The sequence below is a fragment of the Microcaecilia unicolor genome, chromosome 2 (genome assembly GCF_901765095.1).
Source record: "Microcaecilia unicolor chromosome 2, aMicUni1.1, whole genome shotgun sequence".
Classification (NCBI taxonomy): Eukaryota; Metazoa; Chordata; class Amphibia; order Gymnophiona; family Siphonopidae; genus Microcaecilia; species Microcaecilia unicolor.
The window spans coordinates 169,622,529-169,640,326 of record NC_044032.1 but is presented as its reverse complement, the minus strand read 5'-3'; the positions used below and the strand labels follow the sequence as shown (position 1 = coordinate 169,640,326).

Here is a 17,798-nt window from a genome sequence, read left to right as displayed (position 1 = left end):
GAGGATTACAGGCCATCGCAGAATTGCTGCAAGTTGACTGTGAAATGTATGGACTTACAAATGACCACTATAGTGTTACATTACGCAGATATGCTGGGATGGCACTGACAAATCTGACTTTCGGAGATGTGGCCAATAAGGTACTTAACTACAGTAAATGTGTTTAAGTGTTTTTAAATGAAATTATTTTATTTTTTTATATATTTTTAAGTATATTAAGGGCCTCTTTTATCAAGCTGCACTAGCAGCTCCCAGTGCAGTGATGCCGGCAAAGCCATTCGGCTTGATAAAAGATGCCCTAAATGTCTATGTTTTTATCAATGCTGCTACTATTTATCATTTGTGTAGCATTGTGCATGTACATGTAAGAGAGAGTCCTGTAGAGAGCTTTTCAGGATAAATGAACTGGAAAATTAAGAGATCAAGGAGAATAAATGCAGCCTTAAAAAAAGCAAATTTTAGTCTTTCTGTAATAGAGATTGAGAGGCACGCTATTGCCAGACATGCAAGGTAGATAGCTCCTTGGATACTTCCCTGAATAAAACTGTCCAGATAAATAGTTTTACGTCTACTACTACTGCTACTTATCATTTCTATACATCTCCCCTCCAAACCTACATTCACATACCTCAAGATGTTCTAGTTCCTCTGTTTCAGATATTTAGTAGAATTTAATTTAAACAAGACTAAAATTAATGTTAATTTTACAGAGCACATTTTTTGTAACGGCATGACTGCATATGTGTATTACATTTCCTCCAGGGGAAGGGGCAATATGTGTTGCAGTTGCTCCATGGTGCTGAAGAAATAGAAATAAGGCATAGGTAGAGTCTGAGTGGAGAAGGGTGTATGGAGATATGTGTGGTTGTGGAGAGATGTTTGAGCATGTACTTGGTAGGAGAGGAGAGGGGTTTGACTGACATGGGGGAGGTGGAATATATAGCTTGTGGATTTCTGGAGGTGGTAATAGGGATTCTCTGAGGACAAGCAGACATAATATACTCACATGTGGGTGATGTCATCATAAGTACATAAGTATTTCCACACTGGGACAGACCAAAGGTCCATCAAGCCCAGCATTCTGTTTCCAACAGTGGCCAATTCAGGTCACAAATACCTGGCAAGATCCCCAAAAAGTTCAATACATTTTATGCTCCTTATCCCAGAAATAAGCGATGGATTTTGTCCAAGTCCATTTTAATAATGGTCTATGGACTTTTTCTTTAGGAAGCCGTCCAAACCTTTTTTAAACCCCGCTAAGCTAACCACCTTTACCACATTCTCTGGAAACGAATTCCAGAGTTTAATTACATGTTGAGTGAAGAAACATTTTCTCTGATTCATTTTAAATTTACTACTTTGTAGCTTCATTGCATGCCCCCTAGTCCTAGTATTTTTGGAAAGAGTAAACAAACGCTTCACATCTACCCATTCCACTCCACTCATTATTTTATAGACCTCTATCATATATCCCCTCAGCCCTCTTTTCTCCAAGCTGAAGAGCCCTAGCCGCTTTAGCCTTTCCTCATAGGGAAGTCGTCCCATCCCCTTTATCATTTTCATCACCCTTCTCTGTACCTTTTCTAATTCCACTATATCTTTTTTGAGATGCGGCGACCAGAATTAAACACAATATTCGAGGTGCGGTTGCACCATGGAGCGATACAAAGGCATTTCAGATAGTATAGGCTGCACGCTTCGCATCCGTGGCATTGGCAAACAAACCATAGCGCTTGTTCCACTGCAAACAGGTCAGGGCAGTCAGCCAAAATAGCCTGCAGATAAGTCTGACACTTCATCGAACATCCATTTAAGCAAAGCCCTTTTATCTGAATCTGCATGGACTTGGAAAGCTTGAAAGAGGTCATGAACTGACTGCAGGTGATAATGTATTGATATCTTGGAAGATTCTTTAAAAGGCTTAATCATCGTGTGAAGAGTCTTCATTATTTGTGAGTGTTGTTCCCTAGATAAAGTGGTACCTTTGAGTGTCTGAGTGGAATTCCACTGCTCACCAACAGGGGAAGAAAACAGTGGTGCCGGTGTGCTGCTGATGTCATCAGGTAGTGCAGAGGGCTGTGACCTGCCTGGGCGGAGCTCAAGCCCACTTGCACTAGTGACATCTTCAGGTGGGGCAGAGATCTGTGACCTTCCTGTGCGGAGCCCATGACTAATAGAACCAGTGACCATCAGGTGGGGCAGAGAACTGCGACCTTCCTGGGCGGAGCACATGACTAATAGTATCAGTGACCTCATCAGGTGGTGCAGGGAACTGCGACCTTCCTGGGTGGAGCACATGACTAACATAGTAACATAGTAGATGACGGCAGAAAAAGACCTGCACGGTCCATCCAGTCTGCCCAACAAGATAAACTCATATGTGTATACCTTACCTTGATTTGTACCTGCCTTTTTCAGGGCACAGACCGTACAAGTCTGCCCAGCAGTATTTCCCGCCTCCCAAGCACCAGTCCCGCCTCCCATCTCCGGCTCTGGCAGACCGTATAAGTCTGCCCTCCACTATCCTCGCCTCCCAACTACCAACCTCTCTTCCCCCACCTGCTCCGCCACCCAATTTTGGCTAAGCTTCTGAGGATCCATTCCTACTGCACAGGATTCCTTTATGCACATCCCACGCGTTTGAATTCCGTTACCGTTTTCATCTCCACCACCTCCCGCGGAAGGGCATTCCAAGCATCCACCACCCTTTCCATGAAAAAATACTTCCTGACATCTTTTTTGAGTCTGACCCAAGCCCAAAGTAATTAACCATGTAATATTATGCTATCCTAAAGCCATTCAAGCTTGCTATACAACATGTAAAAGGACACTTGAAACCCATACACTATCTTGTGAAAGCTATTTAACACCTCCATCAAGCATAACTTACTAATAGTATCAGTGACCTCATCAGGTGGTACAGTGTTCCATGACTTGACTGGGCGGAGCCTGTGCTCCTGCATGGTGTCGAAGGCCTCAGAAACTATAGAACTGTACCGGGGAGGAGCTGTCGTTGTGTGATCCCTAGTACTTAACTTAAAGCTATTAGGCTCCAGCTCCTGATCATATCTCGTGGACCGGTCAGGCACTCTGTGCTGTTCCAGCAGAGGGCTGGATGACCTAGAATCATCACTATCCTGCAACTCCATAGGTATTGCAGCAGCATTATGGCCCATACTGCACACGTCCTTTCTCACTGTATCTGAGTCTCCTTTGCACTGATTTAATGCCTTTAGACAAGAATCTTTATCCTGCAGAGCCTGGGATAAACGCTGCAAGAGCATGTTATTTTTCTCCCATAAATCAGTCAGTTCCAAATTAGCACTGTGCTTCGCCTGCTGTGCAGAGCTAAGCCTCCCTTTTTCATGTTGTAATTCTCGGCGCAGAGCAGAAATAAACCCCTCATGTTTTTCTCTCCCTTCCTGATACAGAGACTGAAACCTTGCTGTCTCTTGTTTCTTTAAACTCAAAGTTTTCATAGCATTGGCTAACTGTTGAGTTTTAGAGCACAGAGAGGCATCTTTCTACTTCATTTCACTCCGCAAGGAGTGGCCGTGTCTTTCCCACTGCAACTTTTCATTTTCTAAAGCTGAACATTTATCATTAAGTACAGCACATTCAGAGCATGCAGCATTATCATGGGTAGTCTCAGACCCCCCTCCTCCAGCAGTTGCCTGAGCAAGCCGGCTCTCCCACGCAAGCTGTAATTCAGCCTTTTCTCGTTTGAGAGCTTCTACGGCGTCATGCAATTGCTGGAGCTTAACTTGCAGTGAGGAACGATTACAAGCAGCAGTTTCTTTTATAGCCAATAGGGTACAAGCAAGCTCAGACAGATCTGTAATAGTAAGCTGAGCTTTGCCCTTTAAAACCTGATTCAACACAGTAGTATAAGCGGTGTGGCTTTCAGGAGATTCTTTACGAAACAAAGCAAAGAATCTGTCGTATAAGCCGGTGTGGGCTTGCTTTGCGCACTAGATATTAGAACTTCAAACACAGCTAATTCTAATGCAGTCAACATACTGCTAGATGACGTCATCCTGCTGGAAGGGACTGTACAAAGTAAGATAATCTAAACACAGCAGGCAATAAAAGTCTTGCTTATCAGTAAGTCGTAAATATCAGACAGAGACAGCGGCCTTCCCAAAGCTTGAAGCGGAGAAGCTACTCTTTCTGCAATTCTCTGGCAAGAACTTTTCAGTGAACACACAGCAAGTTAGAAATCACAGAAGTACAGACAACTTTACAGCCTGCCATCTCTCTCTCAAACAGACACGGGAATAAACGTTCTCAAATATATGAGATCCCGGGCGAGTGCCCCAATTATGTAGGTAGTCTAAACAAGTCTTATAGGAAAACAGCTCCTATCAGAATTATTTATGCCAAGGTCCAAGATTACAGAACTCTGCCTAAGCAAATATTCTGGACTCGTGCTATGGGAAACAGGACCTTACTTTGGCACCTAACCAAAATTAGCTGAGCTAGAGAGAACGCAACCAAAGCCTGCTGGAATATATTATATTTATTTATACAAGAAGAAAATATACAAATATAGAATAGCTCTGCAGCAAGGCTTAGCAAAGTACAATTATATAACTTGCTGATAATAAAAAACAATAGATTGTCACTAAATAAAGACTATGCAAAATGATTCTTACTGGAATACTAGGTGATTACACAAACCTGATTTATAATCATGAAAACTTATATTACACCTCTTATGCAAAATACAACTGTTAGCAGCTTATTCTCTGACCACGAGCTATGACCTAACCAGTCTTTATCTCAGTCAAACGACACTCACTAATCCCAGACTATAGAAGGTAAATCACTGTTATCTCACCACGCTGTCTCTGAAGCAGTCTCTTGATGAGTTAGATGCTGATTTCTTCTTAGTCTCTAGCTATATCCACAGCGAGTCAGTCTCAGATGCAGTACAGGGTCTATCGTCTGAAAGCAGGTGCCACTGTCATCCAGTGTTGCATCTCAGAGCAGATATAGCTGAGCCAATCTGTATTTTCACCAGATATGTAGTTCAAAAGGTTAGAACAACACAGTCTCTTGCTCCCTCCGAGCCTTCTAACCTTGCTTGTCTTCTTAGGTCCTTCTTGTCAGTCCCAACCGTCTGATGGTCTCCGAATAACTCACTTTTCTTTAGTTCCCGCTTTCTTAATACCTCTCCGTCAGATGATCCTCCCGGACCAATCATAATCCTGTCCAGCTAACTCCATGAGCATGAAGAGTCCTTTGTTCGTGACCCTGAAGTGGATACTTTCGGGTCTGCATATCTGTCTCCAACCAGACTTACTGGAGCCATGGGTCTCATTCCCCTTTCAGCTTCTCAGGGTGATAACAGGGTGGTTGTAACACAGAATGTCCTTGGCTGTGGCATGCCTGCCAGTGATTTTCCAAAAGCTGAAAAGCTGGATCTTGCTGACACAGATGTGTTCAGGTCAGAGGTTGTAGAATCCATCTTGTTGTAACAGGATGTCAGGCTTGTATGAACCAAGACCAGCTCAGGTGAGATCTCAGGTAAATACCCCTACAGTACCCTGAGAATGGCAAGGACAAATCAAACTTGGGTATATGCATAAAGTATTACATACCGTGTAAAATGAGTTTTTCTTGTTGGGCAGACTGGATGGACCGTTCAGGTCTTTATCTGCCGTCATTTACTATGTTACTATATGTAAGTTAAAGTGGTGATAGCTGTATGTAAATCTGAGATCCATCCAAAAAAATTAACACTAGCAGTAACATTTAGGGGCTTCAGTTCTTTCACATCCCTAATAAAGTACTCTTAGAGATCCCTCCCTAGTGAATATAGTTTGACTCTCTTCCAAGCAGGAACCTGACCTTTTCTTCCTACTGGGAGTTAAATATGCCCTTCAATTAGTTGTAGCTTCTTTCTTAAAGAATTATTTTCTGTCTAACTGGTGAGATCTTTCTAGTACAGGAAGTCCAGAAGTAATTTTCCACACCTGGCAGCCTTCCTGTGTTGCAGACTAAGTTCCTGTTGAAACAGAAGCAAGTAGTACCTACTGCTGAGAAGTAGTTAAGTGTTAATTCCTTTCTCCCAAGGATCACCTCTGTTTTTGTCACACTTATCATCCTGTTGGGTACTGAGCTTCTTAAAGGCCTGGAGACTAAATTCATGAACCCCAGCTACCTTCTTTACAACAGAGCTAATGAGGAAAGAATAGAGAAATTTTTGGACTTGTGTGCTGTAAAATGACTCTTCCTGCAAGATGCCTCATAAAGGGGTCTAAAGCGTCTGTTCCCTCTTGCATCATTTGCAAGTTTCTGTGAAGATGCTTATGTAGCTAGGAATGGTCAAGAAAATTTTAGGACTCCCTTATACATAAACCTCCAGATTCTGTAAATGGTGCCAAAAGTTGCACGTGCAAATTTGGGTGCTCGCCTAATTTGCATGCACAGTTTAATTGAGCAATGAGCCAAAAGCCTTTTGGATGCTAACAGTTATTTGTACTTATTGGCAACAATTTCGATTTGTATATGCATCTTGGTAAGCGCCATTCTATGAAGATGCACACACAAATCTTTTCGGTCGTAACAAGCATGGGCAGGTCAAGGGCGTTCTCTACAGATACACGCAATATTTATAGAATCCAGGGGATCCGTGTCCAACTTTGGGCGCAAGGATTTATACCAGCTTTCAGTTTGGCCGTGGATCCCAGCATTCCACACTATTCTATAAATGGTGCCCAACTCGAGTGCTGTATATAAAATGGCACTCACAGCACATTTGTTTTTGGGGGGGGCCCAAATTTAGGCACCATTTACCTATTCTAGACCAAAATGTGCAGCAAAAAGACTTACATGAGAGCTAGGGTTACACTTGGTTGGAAAATTTATTTTCTTAAAATGTATGAAAATACTGGATATTAAAAAAAGAAATTCTTTAATAAGGGAATGAAAATAATTGACACGTATTTTTTCTGGTTTTCAACTTAGTCTTATTTTGATTTCATTTCTATAGAGTACTTCACATTTAGAATGGTCATTTTTATAGACCTGAGAAATAGTAACTTTCCTTCAATGTACCAGGTAAACAATTAATGCGAAAAGGCTAAAATGATCAACCAATTGATTACTTAATCCTCACTAATATTACTGTTAATAAATCCCCTGTTTTATAATCCTCACTAATATTACTGTTAATAAATCCCCTGTTTTATAATTTGTGTTATTTCACAGGCAACACTGTGTTCTATGAAGGGCTGTATGAGAGCACTGGTTGCCCAACTAAAATCTGAAAGTGAAGACTTGCAACAGGTAATCTTGTACAATAACATAGTAATCATTCTCAACGCACAAATTTATGACTCAATTATAAATTACATATAGATCTTTAGTACCTATTGGTAAAATGATGGAAGCAGGATATATACTTAATCCAGTTTAAAGAAGTCATTTTAATTCTTGTGCCTTGAATGAGCATTAATATGCATGTCAAGAATATCCAGAGGGATGCAGTTGGAGGTCACATAAATTAAATTAGAGTAATTTTGTTTTTACAGGCATATGAAATTTAGTATTTACTAAAAGGTGACGGTATTCCTGTCATTTAAAATGGTAACTGAACTATGCCCTTTTGTCACAGGTTATTGCAAGTGTTCTGAGAAATTTATCTTGGAGAGCAGATGTAAACAGTAAAAAGACTTTACGTGAAGTTGGGAGTGTGAAAGCTTTAATGGAATGTGCTTTGGAAGTTAAAAAGGTATGGCTTATTGCTCCACTGGTAGATAGAAAAACTGTCTACACCTAGCATATCTTTCTTGTCTTGCACAAAAGTCTTTACTCAACAGGCAATTAAAAGCGATGTTTACTAAACTTTATAATCTGTGTGTACTTACTGAAAGTCTTGGCTTTTTATGTTTTCTCAGTTGGCTTTCATCAGACAATCTGTAAAAAAAAAAAATTTCCACACATTATTTCTAAAAATAGACCATAAATTGCAGGAACTTTCAGTAATCAAGTATGAGATGCTCTTCGCCCTTTCATTGCAACTCTTTTGTCAGAATTTTTCTGACTCATTTTCTTTCAATGTCCCCACAACTAACTCTATAATCTTAGTACCTGAATGTAAATGCCATTTGTGTACCAAGATTATAGAATAAGAGCAATACGCGATTTAAGTGCGCAGCTCACATAGCTTGCAGCTGCAAGAGGGTGAGCATGTGGGTGCAGCATGGATGGATCCCACACTTAAGCAAGTAACTTATTCTATATTATAATTTATGCGCACCTTTTATATGTCATAAGGGATAGCGCCAAAATGTTGACATGCAAATTTTGATTTGCACTCTATTCTATAATAGAATCTGAGTGCGCATGGACAAGCAAAAGCACATGTAATTCACACTAATGGTTAGAACAGCAGGCTGAGAATGCGCCAAACCTGGGGCAAATCTCACTGCAGTTCCTTGTGACCTTGGGCAAGTTGATACTAACTTAGATTATAAACCCTCCAGGATCAGGGAAGAACCAGTGTGTACCTAAGGAAACTTGCCTTGAAATACTACTGAAAAAGGTATGAGCTAAGTCTAATAATAATCACAACAGTAGCCTTCTTCCCCCATCCCCTGTATATGCCCACATGTTTACCGATGTATACATTTCTTTTATGTAACTCTAAAAAGTAGTCAAATGCTGCATGTTTGTATTACATATATTGCTTTCTGTGACTAATGTGATGAACATTTTAGCAAAGTTACAGATTTTTTTTGTATGGGTATATGTGTATTTTATATCTAGCTTTATAGATATTTATAATAGAGGCTGGTCCATTGGCACAGTTGGGAGAGGGGTCATTTTGGGGATTATCAGGGGCATTTTCGAAATAGAAGGGCGCCCATCTTTTGACACAAATCGGGAAATAGGCGTCCTTCTCTCAGGGTCGCCCAAATCAGCATAGTCGAAAGCCGATTTTGGGTGTCCCCAACTGCTTCCCATCACGGGGACGACCAAAGTTCCCTGGGGCATGTCGGAGGCATAGCGAAGGCGGGACTGGGGCGTGCCTAACAGATGGGCGTCCTCAAGCAATAATGGAAAAAAGAAGGGCGTCCCTGACGAACACTTGGCCAACTTTACTTGGTCCTTTTTTTTTTTTTTTATTACCAAGCCACAAAAATGTGCCCTAAATGACCAGATGACCACTGGTAGGAATCGGGGATAACCTCCCCTGACTCCCCCAGTGGTCACTAACCACCTCCCACCCCAAAAAAAAAACTTTAAAAACTTTTGTCTTTTTTTTTTTTTTTAAGAGTATGGGTGAAGTTTAGTGGGAATGTTCTTTGGGTTTTTTTTTTTTAACTTAAGTCAGGGGTTTAACTTTTATAACTTAGTCATAAATTTTAGAAGTTATTAATCTGTGTTCTATCAAAGATTTTAGAGATTTGTGGAATATTTTCATTTGTTGTTGTACTTGATCTCTTTTGGATTTTGTCATTTCTCTATTTGTTTAATAAAGACTTCTTTAAACTTAAAAAAGAAAAAAAAAAGAAATTGACTGATAACTTGCAGGGTCGGACTGGTCCAAAGATGGATTTTTAAGGGCTGGTTTGACTACAACATGTAAGACTTAGGACTGGCCATCGCTAGGAGGCGATGAACTGAATAAGGTGGTCACTTTTTGGCTTTGGTTTTATTTTAGGAGAAAAGGGGGCAGTAGAGGGCTGGACGACTTCTCCAAGAAGGTTTTGATAGATTGTGTTTTCTTGTACAAGTGTATCATTAGAGGATTATTTAACTGAAATTATGGGTCATCTTGTGGAATGTGGGAGGGTTATCATCTCAAAATGGTATAAGATATTGCAAGTGCTAAATGGCCTCCATCGCTATGTTGCAAGAGGCGCATTTAAGTGCTGAGGAACATAGTAAACTGAAAAAAATACGGGTAGGGGAGTATATATGTACTCCAGTGCTGGCAAAACATGAAGGGGTCATTTTATTTCGCAAAGGTTTACATGTTGAAAAGAAAGCATGTATAACTGACCCAGAGGGTCATTGTTTTATAACTCATGTAGAAGTGGAATGCCAACCATTGGTACTGTGCACTTTGTATGCTCTCGGTGTATACAATATCAAGTTTTATCAAACTTTCCTGGCACATATGCAGCAGTTTGATGGGATACCCAAGTTGGTAGGTAGGGACTTTAATAGGATGGCAGATCCCGTTTTAGATAAGGCCTTCCACTCCCCATTTGAAAGGAGGTTCCAATGGCTTGTGAACTCTTAGATGTGGTTGATGCTTGGAGATTGCTCGCCCTTTGGAAAGGGATTTCACCCATCTTTCGAGGGCTCACACCAAACACTCCTGCGCTGATTATCTGGGTGTATTTGATTATTATGTGGGGGGGAGGTTCAGATGGTGGGAGACATTGGAAATTTCTGCTGGATTTATACTTTGATGCAAAATTTGGTAATCATGTAATGTAGAAATGGGCAGATTTTAACAGCAGAAGAAGTACTCCAAGGTAAAATCATAGTGTATTCTAGCCTTAAAAAAGCAGGCTAGAGATCGAGCCATACTCAGACTGGAACATGAACTACATGGGCCCGATATTAGTATCAGTTGTACAAATATGAGAGCAAAAATGGGAGGCTACTCTCGAAGATGACCCGTGCTTGGGCCGGTTCACATAAGATTTTATCACTGAAAGTTAATAATAGCACACAAATGAGATCCAATAAGGAGATTTGTTATGTATTTAAGCAATATTATGAATTCCTTTATGAGAAAGATAGTGCCAACAAGCTGGACAGTACTGTATATCTCGCTAAGTTAGATCTTCCTACCCTGGGGGAATCTCATTGTCAAATGCTTAATGCCCCAATTGGGGTAGATAAGGTCATGTGAGCTATCCAGCAGAGCCCCTTGGGAAAAGCCCCTGGCCAAGACAGGTATAGGGCAGAGTTCTACAAGTTGTTGAAGGATGAATTGGCTCCTATTTTGGCCAAGGTATTTAATGTCAGTATAGAGAAGCAGGATGTTCCTGCTCCACTGATCCGGGTGCAAATAGTAGTATTTCGCATTCCGGGCAGGGATGCTTCTCTTCTAGAGTCGTACCACCCCGTTTCTTTGCTATGCTGTGAAACAAAGTTAATGGCAAAGATTTTGGCCTGTCACTTGGCTCATGTCCTCCCATGTCTCATTGCTGATCCCCAGGTTGGGCTTGTTCAACAGCGACATGCGGTAACGAATATACAGAAATCTGGCTACCTTGGAGGCATGGTGAGGACTGCTCAGATGCCTTCTCTACTCATTAGTTTTGATGCAGAGAAGGCGTTCAGCCAGATGGACTAGAACTTCATGTATGGGATCCTTCACCAGTATGGCATCTTAGATTTTTTAAATTGCATACAAACGTTGCATGCAGACCCACAGGCTATGATTCAGCTTAATGGATGTGTCTCGGAACCTTTTTCAGATGAGGAGCGTGACAGGGATGTCCCCCTATCTGCCTTATTTATGCTAACTCTTGATCCCCTGGTGAGGGACATCATGGCAAATCCTGAGATCCAGGGCATTTCGTAGGGGGGCCAGGAATTCAAAATATCAGCAAGTCTTTGCCAGCTTTTCTGGAAAGTTTTGCTAACTACGGAGACTTTTCTGGTTTCAAGTTAAATACGTTGAAATCTGAGGCATTGGCTAGAAAGGCATCCCTCGGGGCAGATTGAATGGGTGGGTTTCCTCTTCTATGGGCCGAAAGCATCTTTTGTTATCTGAGAATCTGCCCGTGAATCCTAGATTCCTTCATCAGATTAACATCTTGCTCTTGCTGCAGTTTACACAACACAGACTGGAAACTTGGAAGGTATTGCCCCTCTTGTGGTGTATGATGCTCTTCCCCAAATGGCTCTTTACGCTTCAACATGTTCTAGTTTGGGTATTGTGCAAAGATCTGGATAAATTGCACCGTATGATCACCAGGTTTTGCTGGGTAGGGGGCAGTGGTGTGCTGGAGCAGGCTCTCTCAGGCTCGCAAGAGCCGGTTGTTAAGTTTTTAAGAATTTTGGGAGCCGGTTGTTAAAGTAGGGCCCTCCATGGCTACTTTAACAACTGGCTCCCAAAATGTGGGCTTGGGCCCCCTGCTGAATTCTCTTTTACTTTGCTGGTGGGGATGCTGAGCCCTGCCAGTCAAGTAAATAGACTACTGCTGCTCCCCACTCCTTGTTTCCAGCTCTGGGCAGCAGGCTGGGACTTCTCCAGCATGTGTTGAGAGTTTCAGCATCCATTTATTGGCTGCCAGCAAAGGTATGCCTAGCGTGCCCACACGAAGGGAGGGAGGAGAAAGAGGCAAGTGTTGCTCCCCCCCCCCCCCCCCCCCCCGGCCCTTCCAACTGCAGAGCTGGCTATGTCCAGAGAAAGAGCCTGTTGTTAAAAATTTACCAGCACACCCCTGGTAGCGGGTAAGAAACCTAAGCTGAGACTTGATAAGTTATTTGGGAACTGGGAGGTCTGTGATTCCCTGATATAAGACTCTATAATCTGGCTTGTGTGCTGTGATGCTTAAGAGATTTGTTCCTTGCTATGGAAAGTTACACACCTTTGGCCTTGGAGAGAGCAGTGTTCGCACCTTTTCATATTCTATATCTGCTTCATGCCCAATTGAGTGCGCACTCACACCATCTTAGGGGTAACAGTTTACTTCAACACCTCAGGAGGGCTGGCAGAACTTGGTGACTTATTGATGTTGGAATTGTTGGCAAAGCGGTAGCCTCTCCATTATGGGTAATAAAGATTTTCTCCCAGGCTTAGATAATGTAACCTTCCGGAGATGGGCTAAGAAGGGGATTACATTGTTAGCACACCTCCTTAAGGAGGAAGGTACCATGTTGGTGTTTGGGGAGCTTCAGAGATCTTATCAGCTGCCCCCAAACTGATATATTTGCATATTCTCAACTAGCCCATTACTTTCATACTCTCAAAGGAGGTAATTTTTTTCAGGATGCAGAGAGGAAACTGCATTTTTCTGTCAACCTGAGGAGCCAAGGCTTCTGTGACTCTCTTGCACAAAGTGTTATCCCAGTTACTCCCATCTCAGGATCATACCACACTAGCTGATAAATGAACAGCTGAGTTGGGTATTCAGGTTGCTTCTGCAGACCTTCATTGTTCTACCAAAGAGACCCCAAAATTTGTACGTAGTGCAGTTTTACAGGATTGTTATTTCCGCACAATTACCAGAGCTTACTTCTCACAGGTACAGGCCACAAAATGGGAACTGTTCAGACCCCTATTTGCCTGAAGTGTGGGATGGTAAAGTATTCCTTATCTCGTGTTCTGTGGTTCTGTGAATTGGTTAAGGCATACTGGGCAAAAATCGTGCATTATTTGAATTGTATAGTCATCAATATTGGACGCAGAGTACAGTGCCATCTTACTGGCATTAGAGAAATGCACTCTATTCTCTGATGCTATTGGAGGACAGAGACGCTCCTCAGTCTAGAAAGAGAGAGAAAACATTTTTGACCATTTGGGACATTTATCTACAGGAACTCCCTGCTAGGCCACGGAGCCAAGTGCTTAACGAGCTTGGTTCTTAGCTGTTTGTGATAAAGCACCAGACCACCTTATGTTATAGGGATATTAGGGGTGAGGGGGAGGCAGTGGGTGGGTGAAACTCCAGTCCTTTCACTGCATATATAATGATAATGGTTTATCTAATTAGTGGGGAAGGTGCATTACTGTGGTGTAGGTATGGGACGCAGAGAAATATATTATAAAATGGAACAAACTGTTTGGATTGTTTCATCTTAATCATTATACAGTGTTACTGTTTGGAAGATGCTTGCTTGTTCAATAAAGAAATTGAAACAAATTGAGTTGAATAAAGAGCTTTTAACATACAATTGTCCAGTCTTCTGTGTCTTAGTTCAGACTTTTTTTATTAAAGTTTTAAAGAAAGAACAAAAGAACATCGGCAGTAGTATAAAATCAAAACAAAAATATAAACAAAAAGTACTGGAAGTCATAATAAACAGCCTCACAATTCACTTAGTAGGCTGCCCTCCTATATCAAGGCCAAGTCTCTGTAATGAGGACCATACTAAGTCATAGTTCCACAGTGTATTCACTACTTCTGCCACTACTCATTTGTATTTTGTGATAAGATATGCAGTTTTCCACCAAATCATATAATCTAATCAGGAAGTATCCTCCTAGCATTGTAATATAATTTTAATAGCTATTATCATTAGCAAGTTAAACAATTTTCCTTGATGACTTTCCAACTCCACCCGAAGACCCAATGATCGCAGAATTAGAATACTGTATGTCAGTGGCTCAGAGATGTGAAATATGTAACTTTTATGGTGACCCAGTACAGTTGGATGTGAACACAGTCATACAGTAAGAGCATTAGTGTACCCAATTTTTTTTTTTTTTTTGAAAATCTTTTTATTAAGTTAACAATTTTCAGAACAAATAGTAACGCATATTGACCATAGGCTCCATCTTTTCTGCATTACAAACCCCCTGGTCCCTACCCTCCCCCCCCTCTCAGGATAACATAGCCCAAAAGATACACATTGTTTTGTCACGTATGTCACCAAATACAAATATCAGCCTGTAAGCCCCCGCCACTCTACATACGTAGACCAGGTTTTGAGAAATCTCAGCATTCCTCCTCTTCGCAGAGCAGTTAGTTTGTCCATCATACAACAGTAATCTACCTTGGTGAGTACTTGGTCCACAGTGGGCAATATTTGTTGTTTCCAGTATTTTGCAATTAAAGTCCTGGCTGCTGTAACAATATAACGCAAAAGTGCAGAGCAGGAGTCTTTACTCTCTTTTACAACTACGTTCAGCAGGCACAAGCCAGGGTCCAGCTTTATCCCCAGCCCCATCCCGCTCTGCAGTCTGGACTGTACGTCCTGCCAGAACTGCTGTATCTTTGGACATTCCCACCAGATATGCCAAAGAGTACCTTCTGCCCCGCACTTACGCCAACAAGCTGCCGATCCCTTTTTAAAAATATGGACCAGTCGGCTAGGGGTCATATACCATTGATACAGCATTTTATACCCGTTCTCCAATAAAGGAGTCGCCACTGAAAATGCCAATAAGCGTTTAAATATTCTTTTCCAGATCAGTGGATCATAAGTGGTACCCAGTAAAGTCTCCCATTTCTTAATGTATTTGCCCATTGGTTGTGTCTTATGCAGCAAAGCTCTGTAAATGCGGGATATCCCCCCTTTACCTTCCCCTGATCTTATGGCCAACTCAAGTTCTGTGTCTGCAAGGGATAAGTCCTCTCTCGCTCTTCTCTGTATAAAATCTCTAATCTGCATATAGGCGAAGTAGTCTTTGTCCCCTAATCCAAATTCCTCCTGGAGTGTGTGAAATGAATGGCACTTCCCATCTTCCCATATTTGCCCCAACAAACGCAGCGAGGCAGCTGACCATTGTCTATATACCCCGTCTGCCCGACCTGGAGTAAAGTCGGATGCAAAAATGATAGGGGTCATCACATGGTATTTACGTCCAGGAAACCAGGCCGCTCTACATCTAACCCACTCCCCCAGGACCACCCCCATTGGGCCTCGCATTCCAGAAATAAGGCTTCGCAGGAGCGGCAAGGGGAGCCATGCCACCGCCCATAATGGCACCCCCCTCAAGCCCCATTGCGCCTCATAGGTCCATAGTTTAGTTGGGCCTCTCTGTACCGTGGACAGCATCTGAAAGAGTGCAGCTTTATAATATAAGGTAAAATTAGGGACTCCCATACCCCCATCTTTCCGTACTTGAAAGAGAACACTACGCGCCACTCGGGGTGGTCTTCTACGCCAGACAAAAGAAAACACCTTCTTATGCAGATCGTGAAAGAATGTATATGGTATATGAACTGTCACCGCCATGAACAGGTACAAAAGTTTGGGGAGTAGTGTCATCTTAACCGCAGCTATTCTGCCCATCCATGACATATGTAGCCCTCCCCACCTGTCCAGTTCTTGCAAAAGTTCGCGTAGTTTAGGTATAAAGTTTTCCCGAAATAGGTCCCCCGTGTCTGGCGTTAAGTTAACCCCCAGATATCTAATATACTGAGGTGACCAAAGGAAATGGAAGGAGGCTTGTAACTGCTCCTGCAACTCATTCGGGCATTGTATGGGCATGATCTCAGACTTTTGCATATTAATTTTGAGACCAGCCACCTGACCATATCCCTGGATTATCTGCAACACAGCTTGCAGCGATTTCTCAGGCTGCAACAGTGTCAGCAATATATCATCTGCATAAAGCAGTAGCTTGGTTTCATGCCTCCCTATTCTAATACCTTGTACTGTAGCGTCTGCTCGGATCAAAATTGCCAGTGGCTCCATGGCTAGTGCAAACAGCAATGGGGAGAGGGCACAGCCCTGTCTTGTACCTCTAAACAATTCAAAAGGCTCCGTTGTCGTGTCATTAATTCGCAGCTGACTCATCGGCTGTTGATAGAGCGCAGTGACCCAGCTTAAATATTGCCCATCTATTCCAACCTTCCGCAACAGCTCAAACAGAAAGGGCCACAGCACCCTATCGAACGCCTTTTCTGCGTCCAATGACACAAACACTGCCGGGTGTCCCAATTGTTTAATTCTATCCAGTAGGTACTGCGCCCGCCTAGTATTATCAAAGGTCTGTCTATTGGCTATGAACCCGGCCTGGTCTTCATGAACCAAGTACGGGAGCACTTTCTGCAGTCGGGCGGCCAAAATGGTGGTCAGAATTTTATAGTCAGTCCCCAACAGGGAGATTGGCCGATACGAACCGCAACTTTGCGGGTCTTTATGTGGTTTTAATAATAAGACCACCTCTGCCAGGCGCCAAGATCTTGGGAGCCCGGTGTCAGCCTGTATAGCATTAAATACTCTAAGTAAAATTGGTGCCAATAGCGAGCTAAAATATTTGTAGAAGCGGTTATTATACCCATCTGCTCCTGGGGCTTTTCCACTAGGCAGACCCTTGATTGCTGATATCACCTCCTCTAGCTCTATAGGGGCAGATAGCATCTCAGAATCATTCCCCCTCAGGCTCGGCATATCTATGTTATTTAAGTAGGTCCGAGGGGCCCCCTCCGCCCCCCCCCCCCCCCCCCCCCCCCCCGCTCTATAGAGCCTCTGATAGTACTCCACAAACAGTCTCTTAACATCTGCCGGCTGATCCCACATCCGCCCATCCTCTGTTCTCACTCTACTAATGACATTCCTTTGCCTTAGCTGTCGCAATTTATATGCTAATATTTTACTAGCTTTGTTATTGAATTCATAAAATTCTTGTTGTGTCCTCTGCATCTGCTCTTTAATAATCTTGAGATCTAGGTCCAGCAATTGCACCCTAGTGCTATGTAGTTTCGCTTGCTGGCTCGGGGAAGCCTGATTCTGTTTGGCTAATGGTTCTAACTGTTGTAATGTTTGTCTCAGAGCTGTTTCTTTTTCCCTGTGCTCTTTCTGTAAAAAGGCTTGCATTGAGATCAAAGACCCCCTAATCACAACCTTCAGGCTCTCCCATAGAATCTCTGGCGATGTACCCGGTATGTCATTGAATTGCAGAAACTCCCTGATCTCTCCTGCGAGCTTCTGAACATTTTTTGGATCATCTAACACTCTGTCCGGGAACTGCCATTTCCTATGCCTATCTTTTACTGGGAATCCCCGGAGGGTTATAGAAAGAGGGGCGTGATCCGACCATGCTCTCGTGTGTATTTCTGAGGATTCCACCTGCATTGCCAAGCCCGCACTTCCCATCCACATATCTATTCTCGAATAAGAGTCATGAGGGGCGGAGAAGCACGTAT

At 42.5% G+C, this 17,798-nt stretch overlaps 1 protein-coding gene across 3 annotated transcripts in view; it reads left to right on the top strand.

The window, feature by feature from the left end:
* Positions 1-17,798, top strand: part of LOC115463193 (adenomatous polyposis coli protein-like) — a 343,184-nt gene that overhangs the window by 284,535 nt on the left and 40,851 nt on the right. For all 3 annotated transcript variants that reach the window (XM_030193482.1, XM_030193484.1, XM_030193483.1), the window contains 3 exons: positions 1-140; positions 7,216-7,293; positions 7,622-7,738. In XM_030193482.1, the coding sequence (XP_030049342.1) occupies positions 1-140; positions 7,216-7,293; positions 7,622-7,738 (335 nt within the window). The remainder of the gene's footprint in view (positions 141-7,215; positions 7,294-7,621; positions 7,739-17,798) is intronic.